At 41.2% G+C, this 24,830-nt stretch overlaps 1 protein-coding gene across 2 annotated transcripts; it reads left to right on the plus strand.

The window, feature by feature from the left end:
* The first annotated feature begins 6 nt into the window (after positions 1–6).
* Positions 7–14,754, plus strand: RCAN1 (regulator of calcineurin 1). 2 transcript variants are annotated; one of them, XM_015423440.1, is made up of 4 exons: positions 7–113; positions 4,409–4,582; positions 10,161–10,320; positions 11,696–14,754. In XM_015423440.1, exons 1-4 carry the CDS (start codon positions 27–29, stop codon positions 11,860–11,862), a joined length of 588 nt encoding a protein of 195 aa, XP_015278926.1. In that variant the 5' UTR covers positions 7–26; the 3' UTR covers positions 11,863–14,754. The 2 variants fall into 2 exon arrangements, with proteins under 2 accessions (XP_015278926.1, XP_015278927.1); XM_015423441.1 differs by lacking the exon at positions 7–113 and adding an exon at positions 3,021–3,073.
* The last annotated feature ends 10,076 nt before the right edge of the window (positions 14,755–24,830 follow it).

The raw sequence follows: 24,830 nt of genomic DNA on the forward strand, positions 1-24,830 counted from the left end.
TCGGCATTCTTTTTAAAGAATTCAAGATGCATTTTAGGAACTTTGATTACATTTTTGGCTCCTTAATTGCCTGTGCTGTGGACAGCAGTGTCTTCAGTCAACCTGAAACCAGGGTAAGGTGTATTTTGTTGTGTGTGTTTGTGTGTGTGGTGGTGGGGATACTGAGGAATATAGATGTATCAAAATGACTAAATCACATTAGGACTACAAGCCTTATAGATGCTGCAATGTCAAATTAATTCCATAGTGCCAAGCCTGATGTGCTTTTGTGGAGGTTTTGTGTACTTCATGAATTCTTAGAATGCTATAGGATTATTAGATCTTTATACATTATTTTAATTCAATTTTAAATGTAGAACGGTAAACACTTAAATTAGGTATGTATCCATAATATGTGGCAGTGTTGGAATGCAGAATATGAAGTCCATCCCATTGAGTAAACAACTGGGTTAAAATTTAGAGTAAGTTTTTCAGTGAGTGAAGTGACTTCTTGGACTTCCACAGGTACAATGAAAGGCTGCTAGGGTATATTTCTCTTGCAAATACAAAGCAATTTTTTCTTCCCAAACTGTTGGGAGTGGGTTAGAGAGAAAGGGCTGGTTATATAAAATATAATGCTTTCCATTTACGATGTGGGAAATACTTAAAATATTAATAAGATTTTCTGAGATCAGCATTACTTTGTAATAATAAAGGAGTCTTGTGGTGCCTTAAACAGGAACAGATTTATTGTGGCTTAAGCTTTTGTGGACCAGAGCCTACCCCTGTTCAAAGTTGTGCCACAATACATCTGCTCACTTAAAGTGCCACATGTCTCCCCTCTTTATTTTTAAAAATTTGATATAAGTTCTGTTCTTGCCCTTTTTTGATAGCTTTTGAACTATAATTACCAAAGTTACAGAAATCTAACCTTGCCTCTTTCTCATAAAGCAAGTGCAGACTTTGGTTGACAATTTTGGTCTTAAATACTTAATTTACAAGCAATTACATATTTGTGTTTGAAAATATTTTCTGTCCTCCATGCTTAACTTGCTATTTCCCAAACATGTTACATGAAAGCTACATCATTTAGAGGTTAAAAACAAGATAAGCTTGTGATCCTTGGGAAGGTTTTTTACTGCAGTAGTGACATGAAACTGCATTTAGTGGTTAACTCAATGTATACTGATCTATCATGTTTTGAAAAGCAGCAGTATGCTGGGTTCAAAATAGTTGGATTTAAAAGTGTTGTCTGCCTCCAAAATTCTGTTCCCCCTACCCCGCACATTAATTTAAAATGTCAGCTGCCTATGTAAATAATTGTAAAAATAATGTGGGGGTTGGATAGTCACCTGCATGTTCCAGTAGCGCATACAGTAAACATCCAGTGCCTTAGTTTGGGGTTGCCAGCTGTTGGCAGAATTATCATGCCTGAAGTAATTGGTTGCCCCACAGACCAATAAAAGCATGCAATGTGGGCCAGAAGCTATTAGCCCATCCCTTTTCAGAAATGCAAACATTCCAGTTTGGTACTGAGTCAAAGTTTAATTAATGCTAAACTGGTCACTAACTGTTTCCCTGAGAGCAGTTTAATGCCTAAAGCAGCTATGTGACAAATACAAATTCATCTGGTGCAGATTTTTCCAGCATTGAATGGTGGTGATGGCTGCACCTTCTGAACTGCTGTATGTCATACAGATTTTAAAGATGCAAATCCCTTTCAGGAGAAGAAGATTATACCTTTATTGGTAAATCTGAACATGCATTGCTTTCATCAGTATGCCCCATTGTGCTTCTTTAATTTCAGTGTATCTAATTCTCAGCATGGCCCATCTGTGGATACTTAAATCTGGAGACTGGTGCCACAAATGGAAAACACAGAAAAGGACCAGGTTTGCAGAAAAGTCTTAACATCTAAAAAAATAATAATCTAAAAATAAAAAACCTCCCCAACTAATAGAAGCTGTGCCTGTAGCTTTATGAAATTAATGTCCTCAGTAGCTGTTGCTAGGTAGTCATAGCAATTGTCAGCCTGCAAACCTTAGTTTTTGTCAGCAAAGGCAGAGGGAGGGGGCAGAGCCTTTTCCAGGCCTGTTTTGACCTTTGAGGAATGACTCATTGGGGCCAGGCCCATCAGTAACCACCAGGTCCCACTCCCATGCAACTTGCATGATTACCCAGAACTGGCTGCTTACTACTGATCCTCAGCAGCCATTCCACGAAGGCCTGTGTTGTGTACAGGTTAGACTTTTGGACTGAGATCTGGGAGTAAAAGGTAAAGGTTCCCTTGCTCGAAAGCCAGTCGAATCCGACTCTAGGGTTGCGGTGCTCATCTCCGTTTCCAAGCCGAAGAGCCAGCACTGTCCGAAGACGTTTCCGTGGTCATGTGGCCGGCATGACTAAACACCAAGGAGGACGGAACGCTGTTACCTTCCCACCGAAGTGGTCCCTATTTATCTACTTGCAAGTTCTTGCTTTCGAACTGCTAGGTTGGCAGGCGCTGGAACTAGAGACAGGAGCTCACTCCATCATGCGGCACACCCTGGTCTCGAACTGCTGAACTACTGACCTTCCCCAGCCTGCAGTTCAGTGTTTTAACCACTTCAGGCACCGCAGCTCCGAGATCTGGGAGACCCAGGTTCAAATCCCAGCTCATATTATGGAAGCTCAGTGGGTCCCCATTGTGTAGAAAGGTGGAGTATAAATGAGGTAAACAAATAATAAACGTAGCTAAAGGGGAGGACAGTATAAATGAGGTAAACAAATAATAAACATAGCTAAAAGGGAGGACAGAAGGAAGCAAGGAAAGCTGAGGATGTGAGTGCTACCAGGAGGAGATAAGTAGTGTAGGGAGGGGGAACAGAAGGAAGCAGGGAAAGCTGAGGATATGAGTGCTACCAGGAAGAGATAAGAAGTAGTGTAGGGAGGGGGAAACGGGAAAGTGAGGTGACTCTGCAAGTCCTTGCAGGTTCCCCACTGTGCAGCTGGACCTGGCTTGGCTGGCACTTCACAACTGCTCTCAGGCTGGTGACTGACACCATGCAACTCTGCCAGTGGAGGGAAGGAGGAAGAGGTGAAAATGGGGGAGATAAAGGTAGGTTGGCTAGTGAGTGGGAAGGAGAAAAGTAAGCAGGACAAGGGGAGAGACTCTGGGGCCTTTCAGGAAAGAGGAAACAGGGAAAATAAGCTGCCCCCCCCCCCACACCCACATACACAAGTCTTTGTAGGTCCACTGCTTGTGTTTATTTACTCCAGTTATACCTACCTTTCTTCCTACTATCACATTCTAACCATTATACCATACTGGTTGTCCAGTTGTTATTATTCTGGGTTGTTACTTTTAATGTCAATAGGTTTTGTCTGTTAAACCTTTTGGTTGCAGCTATTTTGGAAATAACATTATTTCAACAGAGGTTGTAGCTAATTTTGCAGCCCTGCGAAATAAATCTTATGGAGCAATTCTAAGCGGATGTGTTTGGGGGTAAGTCCCATTTTATTCAATGGGACTCTCAGGAGATTGTTCTTAGGATTACAGTTTTGGAGAAGGAGGATTGCCTCTTAGCAGGTCTTCTTTTGTCATATTGTTATAATTTGGGAATAAATCTTACTGCCTGTGCATATCATAGAAGAATTATAGGAGAATTAATTACATTACGGAGTGCTTGCTTTCTTCACCATAATGTAGAATTGTGCACCCTGCTCTGACCAGCCGCCTCAAGTGGTAGATTTGGATTTCTCAGAATTAACAGGCTTGTAAAAATAAGTTTTTAGGAGCCATAGTTAAAAGGTAATTTATTGTTGCTTTTATGTTAGTCGCCCAATCCTGCCACAATTGTGTAAATGTTTTTTTGTAGTAATTAGAGCCTACCTGGCCTTGGTAAATGAGATGTGCTGCCCATTGCTGGATGGAAGCAACCTTCTCCTACTATTTCCCCCTCCCCAATCCCTCCACTACACTGTATTTTTCTGATTTATTTTGTTAAATAAATTCAGTTCCTTTTTTAAAAAATGCAAGAACAGGGAAGGGCTGGGCAGGAATAATTTCCAGTATTCATTGATGCCCTTGGCCCTTGTCAATAAATGCTCATGACATGCGTTCAGCAGCATGGAAGCTGGCTGGGGTGGAAGGAGGATGACTTTTAAATAGGCAGATGTCATTTCAATTTCAGTGCTGGGTAATGTGCAGCAGAAGTTTGTTTGGGGGGTAGGGAGAGAAGATCCTGTATCTCTTTGCTTCCAAAGGATAATCCCTTATGGTAACTTTTTGATAGCCTCTTATTTCCTAGAAGAAAGAAAAATATTGGTCAGGTCTTTAGTTGTTACAACTGCAGGCCACTGAAATCACTAATAAGGATTTTTAAGACTGATATCAACAGTAAAATGTGACTTTGGATATGAAGGTTATTTACTTTTTAATATTGTTTTTCAGGCCAGGTTTGAAGCACTGTTTAGAACATATGACAAGGATGTCACCTTTCAGTATTTTAAGAGTTTTAAAAGAATAAGGATAAACTTCAACAACCCTTTGTCAGCAGCAGATGCTAAAATTCGGTTACACAAGACGGAGTTTCTTGGCAGGGAACTGAAACTGTATTTTGCTCAGGTAAGATACAAAGGCTCTTTTGGTGAAATGGCTTCATTGTCGCATGCATTGGTTACATTTTTTTCCACCTTTGTTTTCCAGTTTACTTACAGTTATGGTGTAGTCACATAATAGCTCTATGAGGTAGGTTAGCCTGAATTCTACTGATTTGCTCAAGATACAATAGCAAGTCTTAATAGCTTTATTTGAGTTTTCTGTATAAAAACTCCAAGCTGCTGCAGAATCTTCAATTCTGTAGTTCACTTGTCTGCTATGTGGTTATTTGTATGGCTGAATTGGGAGATCACAAACTGTGTCTGGTTTCTTCTTAAAAGCCACTTCTTGTCTCTGCTTTTCCAAAGAAATTGGATGTCTGGTTTCTTCTTAAAAGCCACTTCTGAGAAGGAATGATATTTCATGTCTTGTCTCTGCTTTTCCAAAGAATTGTATCCTACGACTCCATTCAGCTAAGCACAGGAACAGCTGCATCCATCAGAGAATAGATCATTGCACTAGAAGAAGGTTCTATGCTTAGCTAAGTGGAATGGTAGTGTACAGCTCAATAAGAAAGATCCTTATTTTCTCTTTGAGGTTATTGGACAGCATAGCCATGGAAGCTTCTGGACAGATTTTGAAAATGCATGAGAGTGGGAGTGGGCTTGATTAAGTATCTTCTCCATCCCCGAAGCAGGATTTACTGCACCATAAGATGCCTGTCCTTTTTTTTTTACAGAGGCAGCCTTATAGGTATCCTTGAGCTAGCTCTTGAAGATGTTTGAACTCAAAGATACCAGTGTGCTTCATAGGTACCATGTAGAAATCATGGCTTCCTTGTTTAAAATACAAGCTAGAATAGGAATCCTCTTACTTACAATTTGGAAAGGGGGGAAATTGTGTGCCTGTCATAGATATAATCTGTTACCTGTTCACAAGTACAAAATTACCTTCTATTAAAAGGTCCTTGTTTTAGTTTTCAGTTGTTTCAAATCTGAGGAAGTATTCACTGCTCTTCTACCACCACCTCCTTCCAAGTACAAGATCAACCCAAACTCAAAATCTTTTTAGATTCTATACTGGCTATTTTACATTAGTTATTTTAGTTTCCATTATGGTCTTACTGTGTCTTTCTGATTCTGTAAATTATATTGATGTATCATAATAGCAGGCTACTGTCTGGAAAAGTCTGTAGAAAGTTTCTGTCAGAAAAGTGAGTAATGTCAGATGACTTGAAGCAAGACAAGCAGTAAACCATTTCACATCCTATTTAAGTTAACGAGGGCTATCATTTTATTTTGCCACCCCTTCTATTAACCAAACAAAACTTATGTGAGGAAAGGCTAAAAAATCAAAATAAGTTTCAATTTTAGATCGTTTGTTAGCCAGCAGAGATTAAACTGTTGCTCTCATTCCCCACCCCCACCCCCAGTGGTGGCACTTTCTGCTTTTGTCAGAGTTCTTGTACCTTTCATGACACTGTATCAAGATGCTTTGAGTCCATGGAGAAATCTTGCAAACATTTTAAAGGGGGGAGGGGACATGGATGTAATATCCAAAATGTTTTTTTGAAACTATTTATACACATTTGAATATATACTAAAGTGAATCCTCACCCAAAATATAGTTGTTTGACAGCATACTCAATGTTTAAATCTTCAGTGGGAGCTTAAGAGAGATGGCCTAAATGTTCACTACCTATTTCTAGAATTACTGCACACTAAATTTTGGCATCACTTGATTCTTGGTCTTTCTCCTTCAGTGGGGGAAGTCATCCAAAATGGTTAGGTCACGCCTTCACTTGCTCCAGGCAGGGCTATGTTGATTTTTGTGAGGACCCCTGTTGGAGAGATTGAAGGCTGACCCTTCAGTTTGGGGTAGCCCTGATGCTCTGACAGGATGCTTTGAGCTCTGCTCCGTGACCAAACTACCAATAAATCCCCAACACCTTGGATTAAGTTTGGCTCAACGGGATCAGATGGAGGAAGAGAGCACTTCTATGCCTTCGGAGGCTAAGAAGACAATAGTTTCAGGGATCAAAAAGAAGAAGGATCAGAGGGAGAGGCCCTCTTGGGCAGCAGGGTGGGAGCTGTGGACTGTCTCCCAGACATCACACATTCAGCCATGGGGTGGGGTGGGGGGAGAAATCTGAAGCTTTGGGCTGCACCTTACCCCCTGATGTCAGTAAGGACAGAGTCAGACGCGGCTGGAAAAACACCGGCCAGCCCAGCAGGTGGTAGTCTCTGCCATGCCAATTGCCCTCTTAGTGGAGGCCCACGAATGGCGGCAAGCAGGCCAGAAGATGTTTTCAAAGGGGATTAGATAGATTTATGGAGGATAAGTCAATCAGTGGCTGCTAGCAAATGTGACTGAGGGGAACCTCCACATTCCAAGGCACTAAGCCTCTGTTCTGACAACAGATATCACCAAGAGAGGCTGGAGAGCCCATTACCAGGGTCTAGTGGCACAAGGAAAGTGAAGTTGTTCGGAAAGAACACAGAGCATAACCTAGCTAGAGTTTTGAGCAGTGAGACCGTCCCTCTTAGTCTTTCATTGGTCCTTAGCAAACCAATATGTGTTAGTTTACACAGACAACATGCTGAGAAAAACGCATGTCAACTGTCAGGGGGGCACCAGATCAAAGTCGCTGTTCAGTGAAGCCAGACTCCTCCTAATCTGGGCAGAGAAGAACATTGCCAGCTTAAGAGTAGAACACCTCAAGGGCTTGACCAACCTGGAAGCAGATTGGCTAAGCAGCAAAGACCTAGGCCTGGGAGAATGGGCCTTGGATCGAGAGATCTTCCAGCAAATCACTTACAAGTTCAGGAACCCAGTCACGGACCTCCTAGCATCTCTAGCCTCTCAAGATTCCACGAACCAAAAGCAGAAGGCAAGGATACACTGATGTACCCATGGCCCAGAGGTCTCCTGTATACCTTGCCTCCCCTCTCACTCATCAGCAGACTACTGAACAGGGCAAGAAGGGAACAGTCAGAGGTAATTCTCATGGCGCCATGCTGACCCAGACAGCTTTGGTTCTTGGGCCTGATACAGATGTTGACTGCAACTCTGTGGAAGCTACTGGAAATATAAGATCTCCTGACACAAGGTCCAGTTGCCTACCCAGATTCAACACGGCTTCATCTGACAGTGTGGAAATTGAACGGTCAGACCTAGAGGCACAAGGTTTCCCTGCAGACATAGTGGGCATCATGTTACAGTTCAGAAGACCTGCCACTAGAAGAATCTATAACTACACATGGGTAATGTTTAAGAAACGGGTAGACAATAGACAGTTAGATCCTCTGGAGCCTTCATACAAAGACATCCTCCTTTTTTCCATTAAGGTTAGAAGAAAGGTTTACAACCAAACATACAGAGACAAGCTGCTGCACAGTTTTAGGACCAAGGAGACTGAAGAATTTATCTGCAAATAAATACATCAAACAATTTCTAACAGGAGCGACACAACTAGGTCCACCTGTGAGATACAGATTCCTGACTTGGAACCTCTTCATAGTACATCAAGCCATCACTAAAGTCCCCTTCAAGCCTTTAAAATCTATGCAGCTTAAGTACCTTTCATGGAAAGTTGCCTTTTTGGTAGCAATAACATCGTCAAGAAGAGTATCAGAACTAGCTGCTTAACAATCCACAAAGGAATTCTGTGTGTTCCATAAAGATTCAGTGACCTTGAGGACAGATCCCTTCTTCGTTCGAAAGGTGAATTTTGAGTTCCATATCATAGAATGTTAGAGTTGGAAGGGACCTTGCAAGTCATCTAGTCCAACCCCCTGCACTCTGCAGGAGCATAGCCGAAAGACAGCCCTACAACATACCCGAAAGATGGTCGTCCAGCCTCCACTTGAAAACATCCAGCGAAGGAGCATCCACCACCTCCCGAGGCAGTCTCAACAACTCTTACAGTTAGAAAGTTTCTCCTGATATTTAGCCGATATCGACTCCCTTGTAATTTCTAGTCTGCCAATCCAGAGGAAGAGAGAATAGATCTGCTCCATCTTCCACATGACAGCCCTTTTATATTGGCGTTTCCCACGTAAGCCACCCTGAGCCCCCTAAAATGTGGTGCCCAAAACTGGACACAGTACTCCAGTTGAAGCCTGACCATAGCAGAATAGAGTGGAATTACTACCTCCCGTAATCTGGACACAATGCTTCTGTTAATGCATCCTAAGATTGCATTAGCTTTCTTCGCAGCCACATCGCACTGCAGGCTCATGTTTAGGTTGTGATCAACCAGAACACCTATATCCTTTTCATATGTGCTGCTGTCAAGCCAGGTCCCTCCCATTCTATATCTGTGCCTTTGATTTTTTTGTACCTAAGTGTAGGACTTTGCACTTACCTCTATTGAAATTCATTTTATTTGTCTCAGCCCACTGTTCCAGCCTATCTAGATCATTTTGAATCCTAACTCTGTCTTCTTCAGAATTAGCAATCCCACCCAGCTTTGTGTCATCTGCAGATTTGATAAGCATCCCCTCTATGTCTTTCTCCAGGTCATTTATAAAAACATTGAACACCACCGGGCCCAGGACCAAGCCCTGTGGCACTCCACTCAAGACTTCCCTCCACATAGACGCAGAGCCATTTATGAGCACTTGTTGGGTACGATTTTTCAACCAACCATGAAACCATCCAACAGTTGCACCATCCAGCCCACATTTAACCAGCTTATCAACCAACTTAATTATCAACCAACTTAATTTAACCAGCTTACCAACCAACCAGTGGCATAAACTGGACGTGCGTAGAACTCTGTGCACCTACCTGAACAGAATGGCAAACCTCAGACTAACTGACTCACTGTGTTGGAACCTACCTGAAGGTTTCTTCTCTTCAGTGAGGTGAAGTCATCCACAACCCACCCTGCCTGGAGCGAGTGGAGGCATGACCTAGCCATTTTGGATGACTTCACCCCATTGAAGAGAAGAAATCTTCAGGTAGGTTTCCGTGGTGGGGGAGGTAGTGGTGGTTGTTATTAATAATGTTATTTATCGTCTGCCTTTCTCACTGAAACTCAGGGCAGGTTAGATAATGTAAATCAAGTACTATCAACAAAATGGTGCATTCAAAATAGTAGAGTTTGGACTACAGAAATCTGAAAACAAGCCAAAAACTCAAATAGCTGAAAGAAAGCATGAGCTTTTAAACATGATAAATTAAGTGATGCAGAAGCTACCTAGTCTGGAGCATACTTTCAGTGATTGATAGCAATGCAGTACTGTAGGCCACGGTCCCGTTCTATTTACCTGTACAAAAAGCCCTCTTGAATAATATTGTTCCGCATAGTTTATGGAAAGCCATTCCATAAAGGGGGCCATCCCATAGGTGGGGGCCACAGCAGAAAATATGCAAATATGGGCAGTTATCGATTTTGCCCGCTTTCAGGATAGTACCTGCAGAAGGCCCTGCTGGGATGAGTAACTCCCTGTTTCATGAGTATTTTGCCAACTTGTCAGCCCACAGTTTCCTCTCAAGTCATGCCACTCACTGTTCCCTGAGTGCCATTACATTCTTCCTGTTCCATAGCTGTGCTAAATTTGTCAAAATAATGATACATGGCTTGTTTTTGTCTTTCCAGACTTTGCACATTGGAAACCCACACTTAGCACCACCAGATCCAGAAAAACAGTTCTTGATTTCTCCTCCAGCTTCTCCCCCTGTTGGTTGGAAACAAGCAGAAGATGCCACACCAGTTATTAATTATGATCTTTTATATGCAATCTCCAAACTAGGACCAGGTAAGGGGCTTCTGTGGCCAAAGTGCAGTAGTCAAGTTCATTTTTTGCCATTGATTTTTACTACCAGTTAACTTTTAATTTCTTATTTACACACAACTCCCTTGCCTTTGTTATTTCCCATGCTATTTTCCTTGAAATGTCTCTTCCTTGTATTTTTAGCAGTCAGTTCATTAGAACCGCAGTATAGCAAGCAATCATATTGGATAACAATTCTTAGTACTGTCTTTATAAGATCAGTTGGGCTTTGGGGAGGAATTTGAAGGATGTGAGAAGTAACATTGCAAAGTGTTCAGGAGGCAGATCCAGGCCAGGGAACCCAGGCCAGCTAAAGCTTCTAAGTTTGCTGATAATTCAAATGCTGACTCTGAATTATATCTGCTTATAACTATCACATGCTGAAGAAACAAATTTTGAAAGGAAAAGAAAGTGTCCCCTGGCTCTCCAGAACAATAGGAAGCTGGTGCTGATTTTTGGATGTAAGAGTCATTGCAAGGGATAGCTGCATGGTCCTGTGTTTTGGCTTTTAGAGACTGTGTATTGGGGGGGAGGGTCTGTATACTAGATTTAAGCAGTTTTCTGAAAGCTTTTGTCATTTTTCAAACCTCTTAATATCAAGAGATTTCTGCCACTCCTTCTGGGTTATACATTTGTGGTATGCAGTAGTAATCAGTTCTCTCCCAAGAAACATTTTGGTTTCTCTACAGCCATGATTCTTGGAGTGTGAAGTTGGTCTTCCTGAAAAGGAGATGGGAGCTTGTGCAGAATGAAAAAATATTCCAGTTAGTTTTGCCTGTAATTGTACTGCATGTTGGTGAACAGTGTCTATTTCAGACATGCCCTTGTGCAGAATGAAAAAATATTCCAGTTTTGCCTGTAATTGTACTGTATGTTGGTGAACAATGTCTATTTCAGACATGACTCTAGGCATTCTCTTCAACAAACAGTATGTAGAAGGGGAAGAAAGTTGACCCATGATTATGCTGAAACTCGGGTGGTTAATGTTAGCCTTAACATGCTGTATTGAAGGCCCACTTCAGGTGTTACTTTTGTCACACAGGTGCTGCTCCAGCATGATCTGTTTGCATGTTGGCCCAGTAACACAGGAGAAAAATAATCAAGTAGGAAAATCACAGTGATGACGTTTCTTCAGTGCCAGGAGCAGCTCTGGATGTGTGATGGTGGGGGGTATGAATTCAGAGCTGATCCCAATAAATGGGGAAGCCCTTTCTTCAACAGAAGCCTTTTGCACACATCTGTGCTGTTGTGGGCTCAAGAAGCTCTTGAATACAGGCTCCAGTTGTACCACATGCATTTTCTGAGAGAGATAGACAAAACACATCTTAACCAGCTTTACTATTTTTTAAACACATTCTAGGAGAAAAATACGAACTTCATGCAGCAACTGACTCTACTCCCAGTGTTGTTGTCCATGTTTGTGATAGTGATGAGGAAGAAGAAGAGGAAGACGATGCAGTCAAGAAACCAAAACCAAAAATTATTCAAACCAGGAGGCCAGACTACACACCTTCTTACCAAAGCTGAACTGTAGATAGAGCTTTCTCAAGTGTTGTAAAACTGACATGCTCAAAGGAGATGCTGGGGAGCTGTGGATGGTTAAAACTTGGATGACATTAGATGTAGAAGTGGAAATTCTAATGTAAAGATACTTTAAGAAAGGGAATGTCTTCATTTCTATATTTTTAATGCTCCACGATGACTGATGAGACAGATCCCAACATGAACTTCCTAAATGTCTTGGAGAGGGTGAAGGCATTAGGTGGCGGTATAGAAACTGTTGGTGTGGTAGAGAGATTTTTGGGTACCCTCAGCCTCTGTTACAAAGCAGCCTTCTCTGTTTATTTATCTATTCAATAATTAACTCCTCTGATTCATAGATTAGACGTTGTGGCTGCTGTTCTAAAATACATTCACGGGTGAATAAGGCCCATTGGAACAAACAGAACAAAGAAGTGCATGTAGTTGGGATTTCAGCTTGTGATAGTATGTTATAACAGTTTAAAGATGAAGCAAGAAATGATTAATTTTTATATTAGTGTTGTGCATGAATATAGAACTTTAAAAGTAAGTTTGCTTATTTTTTTCTGTCATTTCTAATTTTATATTGCTGAGAAAAATGAAAAATTATCTCAAGTACTGACTGTCCAGGCTTCTTTCTGAATTATGGTTGAATTGCCTGTTCACTTTTCAGTGGGAACACATTTTTAATTTACACCTTCCATTTTGATGCAATATCCCTTTTTGATGTTAACTGCCAATGTTTGGTTTTATCTAGCAATCCTATGAAATGTGTGCATATTTAAACAGGAAGGTGACTTTAAATTCTCAATGAACCTATTTATATTGGTTTAGGCCATCTTGATTTCAAACAGAAATATATGAAGACTTGCAGGCAAAGCTTTTGCTGTACTACAGTTCACGACAGTGAGAAAATATAAGCTGTATTGTCCTAGCCACAAATCTGTATGTTTATAGCTGTTGCTCTTATATGTAGTTAGTGGTATTGGAGCATGTTTAATGTGTAAACAAATAGGGAATGTGTCATTTGAGAATGATGGAGTGCCTTTTCCCCAGATATTCCTGCGGGGATTGTTGCACTAGCAGAAAGATTTTGCTTTTTTGTTAATTGGCAGTGGATATTTTATATCAGTGTGTTCTGCTTAGGCATCATAGTATGGTGTAACTTGGTGTTTGATGCCAAGCTTTGCTCTAAGAGCAGCATTTGGTTATATGCTACTAAAGGCGAGCAGCAAACATTGTTCAGTCTCTCTTTTTTTTGGTATCATGTTTACAAAAACTAAACTAACTGCACAGTGACACCCCACTTCAAGTGTTCCTAGGAATCTCCTTTTTAATAAGAATGCTTGAAATGAATTTTAAGAGGGTTTTTAAAAAATAAACACTCTTCTCTATTTGTGATGATTAAGCAAAGGTGTTCTCTTTTTTAAGATAAGGGATTTCATTAATTTTACAAACTCTGTCACCGTGTTTGGAACCATTGTAGCCAATGCTGTATAAATATTTACGTGAAGTCAGCAGTGCATAATGTGTACTGTATTTGTAATACTCTGGTTTTGCCCAGTCATGTTTTTAAAGCCATGAAGCCAATTCAATATATGTACAAATAGAACACCTGTATGTAGTTTATTTTGTATAAAGAATTATAATGCAAGATCCATAATGCACCTAGTTGTAGAGCCCTGCTTGTACTGGATCACATGACTATATAGTTCTGCACTGGGACTGCTCTCAGGACTACTTAGATTTTCCTTTTAAAACAGAGGAGTTTTGCAGAATGTCATACTGCAGGTTGATGGTACTTTGTGTTTTCCTGTATTATCAGTGTTTCTGCAGCTTTGTCTAAGCTGCAGGAAGACCAAGCGAATTGGATGTTACTGCAGGGTGGAACTTTACCTGCAGCCTGCTGTGTTCTCTGTAATGCTGCTCCTGGTGTATTGGATTCTCAGGAACACTGGGGGGAGGGGTCTTACACAAGCAGGAAAAGATTTAAGATTTCACCCAAGATGTCTTACAGCTTAATCCCAAGCGTATATACGTGTAATTAAGTTCAATTGCTTTCAATGGAACAATATGCCGATAATTCTGCTTAGTTTGCAGCAAGGCTGTTTCAGTCTGTTGATATAAAAAATGTGAACTAACTGCTGAAGAATGTACAAAATCGCCACCGTAGTTTCATGTGCCCAAATATTCTACCTAGACTGGTTTAGGGATTTTATTTACAGACATTCTTCTCCTTGGTCTCCATGTGTTAACCATAGAACTGAAGCATGATAAGCAAAACAGACCACTTCTTTCCAAAACAGAACTATACTGTGACATATTTGATACAGGCCTATAAAAATACCTCATTGCTTTCAAGCAGGGAGAAGGAAATTTTAATAACAGCTATGAGACCAGGAGTATCACTGATTGTTTCTCTTTTAGCCAAGGTGCTCTGATCATCATTTTTCATTTAATTACATTATGCAAATACTACAAGGCTTGCTACTGAAAGAATGTAAGTCTGTGTTGTTTCTATATCCTTGCACTTTTGACAGTTTATATGAGCTGCTATGATGTAGCCTTGATCTAAGCATCTGTCATTTCCTACACAGTGCAAAATTGTCTAAAGATTACATAATAAAAAATGGCTTTTTCCTTCCCCAAAGGTGTATGGATATTCAGTTGAGTTCCATGATGTGCTCTGATTTTACTGTGGAGGTAGTCATGCATCCTCTTTGGATGTTACATCTCTCTTCTTCAACAGATCTGGAAAACAAATTGTGATACTTCTGGTGTTATGTGTGAGAGAGCCTGCAGAACATTTGGAGAAAGATTGAAATTCAGTAAATATTTTATGCAAGTTTATCCAACCTGCGAATGAGCATTGTTTAATATCAGTATATCTTTAAAAATCCTGGCTTATAATTAGGTTAATAAGAATGCTCATATTTGATATAAGTAAATATTTTAAGATACTTTTAATAGCAGAAAACTTTAGTTTAGCTTTAAATGATCATGTCAAAATGACTTAATTAACATAATGCCTTTTATCTGGTATAAAATACACTCAAACTGGTTGGCCTAAAGAGGTCACACTCCTCAGTATAGTAAAGTGACTGAGCAGTGGTACCCTGAATGTATCAGCTTTTGCGTATGTAAAAATCAAATATCTATACCAGACCACCAGTTCTCAAAAATTAAACAAAGGGCTTGAGGGCTACTTCAAACACACACATTCCCACAATCATTACTGGGTTCTTTCTGCTTCCTTACTACAGACCTCTTTACCTTTTTAAATAAAACAGTCTTTTTAAACAACTGAGCAAAGGTACCAGCACTTGCATAAGGAGCCATATAAATTGTAAGCTGGCATGAACACTTCAGTGGCCTATATATATTGTAATTGCTATTTTGTACGCAAGGGAAAACTTCTTCCGTTTTAGTATATCATCTCCTTTTGTTTAGTTATGGTATATGTATATGGCACACTGGTTTCCTTTCATGATTTCATATAAATTCTCCAGCGATGTAAGTTTTCTGTTTGCTAAACCTTTCCCTGTACATTAAATGCAAGAAGTCTTAAGTATTAATTGCAGTTTGAGTTTTAAAAAAAGAAACCTACCCAAGCTTTCTTCCAGCCCGAAATTTCAATGATAAAATCAGAGATATTTCCTCTGTCCTGCAGAGGGAGCTGAATATCCAGCAATATACTATACTAGAGTTCAGGACAGGACTTTTTAGTTGTATTGGGAGGGTTTTAAGCTGCCCTTCCTCCAGGAAGTTTAGGATGGTGTAGATTGTTCCTCCTTCCCTTCTCTTTATACCCACAGTAACTGAGTGGCTGGCCCATGGTGGGAATTTGAACACTGTTCTCCCCTTTCCTTGATCAGCACTGGCTGCTGTACCAAATTGGCTCTGAAAATAAATTCAAAATTAAACTAAGTTGAATTTGTGATGTTTTCTTGTAGTTCCTAGCATTTTGTGCCAGTATTTCAGAAGGCTCCTGAACCCAATGACATACCACAGGAAACTTACATTTAAACCAGTAAATGGCAAATTGCACTGGGTCCTAATTTCAGTAAATTGTTATTGCATCCATTTTCTTTAAGTGTCCTGGGTGTGTTTGTGTGCAAAGTATGACTTCAGCGAAGTGTGACATTCTTTAGGGACAGCCCCTGCTTAATCTTTGTGTTTGCCAGGTCCAGGCAACAGCTGTTGTTTGGGCAACTTGAGAATGGATAGTCTAAAAAACTGAAATTAAATAACTTCTTACATTTTCTAGTGCTCAATCAAAAATAAATCTTTCATTCAAGTAGCAGTTACATATGGGCTTTGCTAGACCCCAAAAGAACTGCATCCTGCCCTTTCAACGAAAGTGTCCCTCTAAAAGAATGCTATGCACAATTTCTTGTTCTTTTTTCATTTATTCCTATGCTTGCAACACCCACCCCTAATGAATGGAAAATGTCATGCAGGAGTTCTTGTATTTTATGTGCTACCATCTATAGAAAGGCTTACAAATAAGACTAATTTTATTTTCCACAGTCGCTGGAGATGCTTCATACCCCTAACTAATAGAGATTTTCTGTGAGGTGATTTATAGCTTTGAACAGCACCATAAAGTGTGAGAAATTAGATCTTTTAATTTTCTTGCAAATATGACACTAAATCAATGAATGATTTAAAACACTGTGTCTCTTTTGGGCATAAACAACTCAGACAGTTTACTGAGATGTATTTATGTCCTGCCTGCAGTTCTAACCTTTTTCATGAGTTACAATAAAGAGTTTTGCTTCTTTACATACAGTCTTAAAAAATGGGTTGGGTATCTGCAAGTTAAAATTGACCTGAAATATTTAATATTATTATAGTAGCACCTGTTGTTTGTTGATTTTGGGACAGTCAAAAAAAAAATAATCAAGCCTTTTAAAATGCCTTAAATCTGCATTCTGAGAAATCCAGAATGTCAATAGGAAGTGAAATCCTAGTTTATTCATAAACAGAGCCTCAATTCAGCAGATGGCTTATTACAGAAAAACCTTTTTAAAAAAGGTAAAACTGGGAGGTGGGGTGGGGCAGGCTGAAAAGAAAGGAAGCATTTTGAGATGTGTGAAAGGGCATCTGTGAATGTGTTTTAATCAGCTTTCATCATACTAAGCGACTATTCTAAACATGGCATAAGATATAAATGCAATGGTTTCATTTCAATGGATTTTAGACATCAGATGTGTGGTAAGTAGATATGAGGAAACCCCAATTCAGCCATATGCTGAAGTGGTTGTATATTGGCCAATTGTTAACAAAACACACAGTGAGATGTCCTGAAAATGTTAATCTCACACTGTGTGCCTCAGTTCTTAATGGGGTGGTAGACGGGATTTGCTTTAGATTAGATGTATCATTTGAGGTATTCTTTACCATTGGAGGGGCCATAAATCCAGAGTTTAGAATTATTTAGCAGTACTACTAACCCTAGATCAATTTTGTGCTTATAAACACATACCAATAAAATTTAACTACTTGATGGTCAATATGTATTAAATGCACACTGTACATCAGCACCTGTTCTGCAAACATGTGCAAGCACTTCTGTGCATATGCAATTATGTTTCTCTGATGAAAGCATCAGTCCTGTTGAAAACAGAACAAGCAGCTAGTGATTTATGAAGGTTTCTGACTGGTGTGTTTCTGAACAGAGCTGAAAGGAGCTGTATAGCCCAATCCCCTTTGCATAAACATACCAAAACCCTTCAGGACACTGCAACAGATTTTCAGGCCTGTTTTTATTTTCAGCTCCCAGCAGATGGAGTGCTCTTGGCAAGTTGTCAGTTACAGCTCTTGTGCTGCCCTGGCATTAGCAGTCTTGAATGTGGACAAATTATTCTATGCCCATTTTATGCTAAGGATTGTATAAGGAGATATGGCAACTTGTAGCTGGGGGGGATATGACTGATCTGATAGAGTTTGAAACACAGGCACTGTCCTGCAGTATCCTTATTTATCCATATATTGACTCTTGACCAAGACTGCTCAAAAACATATGCCTTTTCATTTTAAATCACACCTGTTTCTCATTCCAATTTACATTATGTGGCAGCCACACCATGAAAACAGTAGCATTACCAGTATCTAGCACATTTATTGCATGGTGTGCCAGTGCACCAAATGGTCCAAGGTATCTACTCAACCTATAGTGCAGTATTAGTTCAGCAGTCATAAGGGAGAACTTCTCATAAGGTTTTGCTTAAAAGTGGTACCTGTTTACTATGAAAAGTATCATCTACAGCTGTTACTTTTCTGTGGGCTGTGTGTTAACATTGAGTTTGGAAGAAGGACAGCGAGGAAATATTTAGGGTACTTTTTCAGAGAGAGAAATGAAGCCTAAGGAATGACCAACAGAAACATAGCTGAAGTGAGGAGAAATGTAAGTTAGCTGGACTAAAATAATGAACCGTAACTACCCCAATGCTGAACATGGAATGTTAAGTTACCCCAACAGGTAACCTCAATCCTATACTTTCTGGGGTAAATAGGTATCCCAGTGCTTGTTGCTAACAAGAAGGAAACCACAAATGATAATATTCCTTCAGGGATGTTATGCACCACACTGACCATTTCTTAAAAGAACAAAGTGTTTGTTTTTTAAAATTCTTGCAAGAAAAGATGACAATTATGCATGAGATCCAGGGTAAATTTGACTTCGCTACACATTGTCATGGAAGCATGAGATAAAAGGTATTCTAAATAACTTCCATATATGATACAAATACTGTGCATCTTGGGAAGGAGGGGGGACCATAGTGGTAGGGCATCTGGTTCATGTGTGTATGATCTTAGGTTTGATCTCTGGTATCACCAGTTAAAATGCATTAGGTAGTAGGTGATGTGACAGACCTCAGCCTGAGACCCTGGAAAGCTGCTGCTAGTCAGAGTAGATGATACTGACCTTTAGACCAATGGTCTGGTTCACTGTAAGGTAGTTTCATGTGTGTTCAGGTTCTGCTCTGATTGTGGTATTTGCAAGTTGCTGCTACTTGGATCATAATCATATGATTCTCTCTGCTTCTTTGACATAGATGAGAGGGTGAAGAAACTTAGCCTGATGATGATGATCAGATATAACCTAAATCTTACAGTTGTAGAACTGCTCTTATTTGTATGGGGGGGGGAATGTTATGTGTACACTGACCCAGAGAGAGCTACAAGTAAGAATTCAAGTAGATTCCCAGAATGGATAACTACCAAGTATTTTGCTGGTGGTGAAAAGGGGGTGGGTCCCCTTTAACCACTTAAAATGGTTTGCTGGCAGGCTTCCCAAGTACTTACCGTGATTCGGCAGGGGACACAGACGTCTTCGCAGGATCATTTCTGCGGGGACAACAGACGCGCCACACCATGCCATCGCCAGGAAGTGACGCTGGGTGACACTCTGGCAATGGGGCTCGAAACTCTATGGTACCATCAAGTTTTCAGCCCCATTGCCAGAGCGTCACCCAGTGTCACTTCCTGGCGACGGCATGCTGTGTTACAGGGAGGAATGGTCCGGCCGGGGAGCATGTTTCCCCCGTCGGATCGCGGTAAGTACTTGGGAACCCTATTTGCTGGGGATTATGGGACCTGTATGGACAAATTCCATATGTGTGGTAAGGAGGGGGATGTGGTGTAACCGAATGAAAAAGCTGGCTAGATCCAACCCATAGAGAGCAGAGGAGAACTAAAGATAATTTTGTGTGAAACAGAGTGAGAATGAAATGTGTGAATGATATAGATAAAAGGCATTACCTTCTAAACACCTGTGTAGAAGTTGATTTGGGTGTGGTACTGAAGTGAAGAACACATGCTGTCTTGGGTGATGGGGACGTCAAAAGCAGTTATTGTGTGTATGATTACAAAGGAGAGTCTTCATAAAAATTAATATTTATAAAATCTTACTGTATGGCTGAATAAATGTTCCATTTTGATATTGCAGAACTCTGTATTGCTTCTAAGGTATTTATGTTGTGAAATGTTATCGTTTGAAAGTTGTTTGGAAGGAAACAAATATTTATTTTTGTAAATAAAATTATTCTGGAATTTAAACCTTGTCTGTAATCATTATTTCCACTGAATAGAATGACTCTCGGTTTGAAAAATATAGTTGTAAAGGAAGAGGGGAAATACTTTTGAAGTATATGTGCAAGTGTCCTTTTTTGTCCTAAGAAGCTTTCAGAAGACAGAACACTGCATTTATTCTTAGTAACTAACAAACTAGTGTTCACCCTGATAAAGCAGACATAGTACAATATCCCATTACCACGGGATTGGGAGGGGCTTTGTGTAGGAGGTATGATGCTATTCTGAGGGAATGGTCTGCACCTTTTTAATAGTACTTTTCAAATTAGCATGGTGTAGTTCTCTGAAAACTGTGCGCACTCCTCCATGTAATAGAATATATGGAGGAGGGATGCACAGTCTCCAAAGAACTACATTTTATGGGATGGAAGAAGTGAAAAGAGGGTCAACAAATGGTAGGACAGATCTGTGGGATGTAGATTTTCTAGTTGCTTTTAAAAAGGATTCCATATGTAACTTCTGTGTCTGCATCCCTCACAAGAACTTTCATCAAAAGGCCTTAGCATTTCATTTCAAAATCACAGAGCCAGTTCAGATACTTTCTGTTCTGAATAAACAGACCTGTCTCTTCAGCCACCCTCATTCCCAAAAGTATGAGGTTGATTAATACTAATGTGCCAAGATCTAGTGACAATTATTCCAGTGACCACTGTGGCTGAAAACAGTACTCTTCTAAATTTCAGTTCCCCCCTTTTCCATACAGTTACAGTATCATGGCTGCTCACATATAAGAGAATCTGGTTGTGTGAAAGCACCCACTGAAATGAATGATTTCAAAGGCATAGGGGAGCAAAACCAATAGAAAAACAACATTCTGTTAAAATCTGTTTGCAGCCTGCTAGAAGGGCAATATCAAGCTGGTTAATCAATTGGAAGAATAAAGGTTTTACATGTTTAAGTAGATTCATTTTCTTTGCTGTCTTTGTTATGTGTGTTCAATTATTTCTATGTTTCAAAAACTCTAAGGCTACTTCCTCACAAGTTTTCTTCTACTTTGGAGAACACCTGGACATAAGAAGTATATAATTTCAGTCACTTCAGCCATTAACTTCCTAGGTAGCTTCAAGCCACTGCCCTGCAGCCCCAATTCAGCCACCCATCACTACCACATTATGCAGTATCAGAATTATACAATTACTAGGAATAAGGCCTGTTGTGGAAATAAATACAACAAGATCTAGAAAGAGGTGCTGGGTGGGTGCCCTGGCCTTGGGCACTCAGCATCAATTTGCTGTGGTGACCTCAGCAGGGTATAATGACACAGAGTCCACTGCTTTCTCCAGAGGAACTAATCTCTGTCATCTGAAGAGCAGTTGTAATTCTGAGTGATGTCCAGCCCTCACCTGGAGATTGGCAACAGTGGTTCCCCAGGAGGAAATGACTGGTTTGGAAGGTGGAGTCTATTGCATTGTACCTGTCTGAGGTCCCACCCCTCCTCAACCCCCACCCTCTCCAGGCTCCACCCCTCACATCTCCAGGTATTTCCCAACCTGGAGTTGGCAACCCTATCTCCTTCCCTATCTCCTTCCCAGCCAACCATCAACTTACCTTTATCTGCCCCTCTGACTTCAGCTTTCCATCTCCCACACACACATATCTGCAGCCTCTGTGCAGAAAAAGTACAGTCTTTCTCCACAGTGGGGACCCAAGCAGGAGGGAAGCAACCTCAGTAGGGTATAATGACACAGAGTCCACCCTGCAAAGCAGCCATTTTCTCCAGGGGAACTGATCTCTGCCATCTGGAGAGCAGTTTTAACTCTTGAGTATTCTCCTGCCCTCACCTGGAGAATGGCAGCAGTGGTTCCCCAGGAGAAAATAACTGCTTTGGAGGGTGGACTCTCTGGCTTCCATAGACTCCACCACAAAATATCCAGGAATTTCTCAACCTGGAGCTGGCAACCCTAGTCAGGCCTTGGCCCAATGAGTTCCCCACAAAGGCCAAAGTAGGTCTGGAAAGGGCCTCCTGCCTTTGTCTTTTTACTGTCAAGACCAAGCTTGGTTGCCTAGCAACAGCCACTGAGGGAAAAGTTCACCCCACAGCAGGAGGAGAAGATAATGATTTGATGGCCATAGGCCAACCTCAGTAGCCAGCCAGCCAACTGCAGAGGAGCCAAGCAGAAGTAGAAGCATCTTAGTCGGGAGAGACAGACGTTTTGGCAGTTTATTCTCTCAGGGAAGAGTATCCAGGCTGGCAGTGGGCGGGAGAGAGGAGCAGACCCAACACCCAGCCAATGGCACATGAGTACTCTTGAGTGGTGGTTGATGGGGCAATGGCTGATGGAGTGCACAGCACAGCCAGTGGAAGAGCAGGGAAATGCCAATACACTGGGCTTATATATATGTGTGTGTGTGTGTATGTGTATATATGTGTGTGTGTATGTATGTATATGTGTGTGTGTGTGTGTATGTATGTATGTATGCAATGAAGCATGCACCCAGGAGTTTTGTGTGCACTTTCCTTTGTCAGCTGCTACTCCTCCTAGATTTTTCTCCTGCCACACGACTGAAGGGCTTGTTTTATGATTTTTTTTAAAAAAATGGGTAATTCCTGTTGCAATACCATCATAATCTATATAATCTATATATCTAATAGTGCCCCCATTTGTGGATATCTAAATCTGCAGATTGGGGCTACAATTACACTAAACAGATTTTCCTGCTAACCTGGGGGACCTTCCAGGGTTGCACAAAAGTCTGAATCATAAAAAAAAATACGCAGATGGGTTTAAACTCCCTCCAAATAAATGGTCATTCTCTACACAAGTTCAAGTGCAAAGAATGCACCTTCCTTCTATGTGGCTGCTGATAGCTATGGTTGAGCCATTAAAAACAAGAAGCATAAAAATTATCCATAATATAGAGCAAAATGTTTAAAAGCTCATAAAAAAACTACTAATTAAAAGCTTGGTTAAAATAGATGTACTTTACTCTGGCACTTAAAAGACAGTAAAATAGGTGACAGGCAAGCCTCAAGGGGGGAGGGTGCTCCAAATGTGAAATGCCACCACAGAAATTGCCCTGTCTCTTGCTGTCACCCATCTCACCTCTTAAGGCAGGGGCACAGAGACCAGGGCTTGAGAGGCAAATCTTAACTGGCAGGCTGTATTATACAGGAGGACACAGTATTTCAGGTACCAAAGCTGTTTAGGGTCTTAAAGGCAAAAACCAGTACTCTGAATTGTGCCCAGAAACAGGTGCGAAGCCAACACAGATCTTTCAGCTCAGAGGCGATACAATCCCTGTAACCAACTCTTGACAATACCCTGGCCACCTCATTTTCAACTAACTGAGGTTTCCAAACCATTTTGTAAGGCAGCCCCACATAAAGTGCATGACAATAATCTAACCTGGATGTGTTCAGAGCATCGATTGCTGAGCCAAATCTGCTTTTTGAGGATGGTCATAACCTGTGAACCAGCCAGAGCTGATAAAAGGCACTACATGCCACAGAGAGGACCTGAGCCTCCATTCTGATCCAGTAGCACTCCTAAACTATAAACCTGCTCCTTCAAGGGGAGTGCAAACCCTCCCAATACAGGCTGGTCCCACACTCCCCAAGCAGCTTCTCTACTGATCAACAGCACCTCAGTCATACTTGAACTGTGCTTCAGTCTATTGGCCTTCATCCTTCCCATGACCTTCTCCAGGCACCTATTCAGGACTTCCACAGACCAACCTGACTTAGCTGTTAAGGCAAAATAGAGCTGGATGTCATCTGCATATTGGTGGCACTTCACTCCAAATCTCTGAACCGCCGAAGTGTGGTGCCCACTACTCTGAGCCCAGCCAACCTTTCCAGAGAGACACTATGGTCAATTCTACTGTAACCACAGAGAAGTCCAGGAGAATCAACAAGGACATTCTGCCCTGTCACTCTCCTGGTAAAGGTCACCAGTCAGGACAATCGAGGCCATTTTAACTGGGGATGCCAGGACCTGAATGCAGGACCCTCTAAATGCTGAGTAAGTGCTGAACCATTGCCCCATGGCCCATCTGTTAGTAATGCCTGAAGTTATTCCTCTTGGAATGACCTCTTCCCCCTCCGAGAAAGGATGAGCGGTAGTAGCTGCCTGCTCCATTACTACTACTACTAACTACTAGTACTACTACTATCTCAATTTCTATCCCACCCTCCCTGCAAGCAGGCTCAGGGCGGCTTACAGAGTCACATAGAGATTGTGACTAAAATGACAATGAACAGAATTTAACAATAGAATTTAAGAATTAAAATCAATTGAACAACAGACAGAGCGAGCTTGCTTTAATAACAGGCTCAGATGAGAGTGTTTCTTTGGTGCAGCTGGTTAGCTTGCTAAATTTAATGAATCAGTGCTGCCAACAGCAGGAGGCCAAGATGGATTTGGACGCCTGGTGCCTCAACCAAAAGCCCAGTGGAACAGCTCTGTTTTAGAGGCCCTGCAGAATTGTAACAAGTCCCGCGGGGCCCTGCTCTCAAGTGGAAGCTTGTTCCATTCGGCCCTGGCCCTGGTTGAGGCTAATAAGACATCTTTTGGGTGGGAGACAGCTAGAAGATGTTGCTCGCTAGAATGAAAAGCTCTGCAGGGCAAATATGGGGAGAGGCAATCCCAAAGATATGTGGTTCCCTGACCGCATAGGGCTTTGAAGGTTACCACCAAAACCTTGAACTGGATCCGGTACTCTACTGGTAGCCAGTGCAGTTGGCACAGCATGGGCTGAAAGCACACCTGCACAGATGTTGCTGTCAACATCTGCACTGCTGCATTCTGCACTAACTGCAGTTTCTGGTTCAGGCTCAAGGGTAGTCCCACATAGAGTGGGTTACAATAATCCAATCTGGTAGTGACCACTGCTTGGGTCACTGTAGCCAAATCCTGGGAAGTGAGATAGGGAACCAG

The sequence above is a fragment of the Gekko japonicus genome, unplaced genomic scaffold, assembly GCF_001447785.1.
Source record: "Gekko japonicus isolate JY-2015 unplaced genomic scaffold, Gekko_japonicus_V1.1 scaffold2184, whole genome shotgun sequence".
In the NCBI taxonomy this organism is placed as follows: Eukaryota; Metazoa; Chordata; class Lepidosauria; order Squamata; family Gekkonidae; genus Gekko; species Gekko japonicus.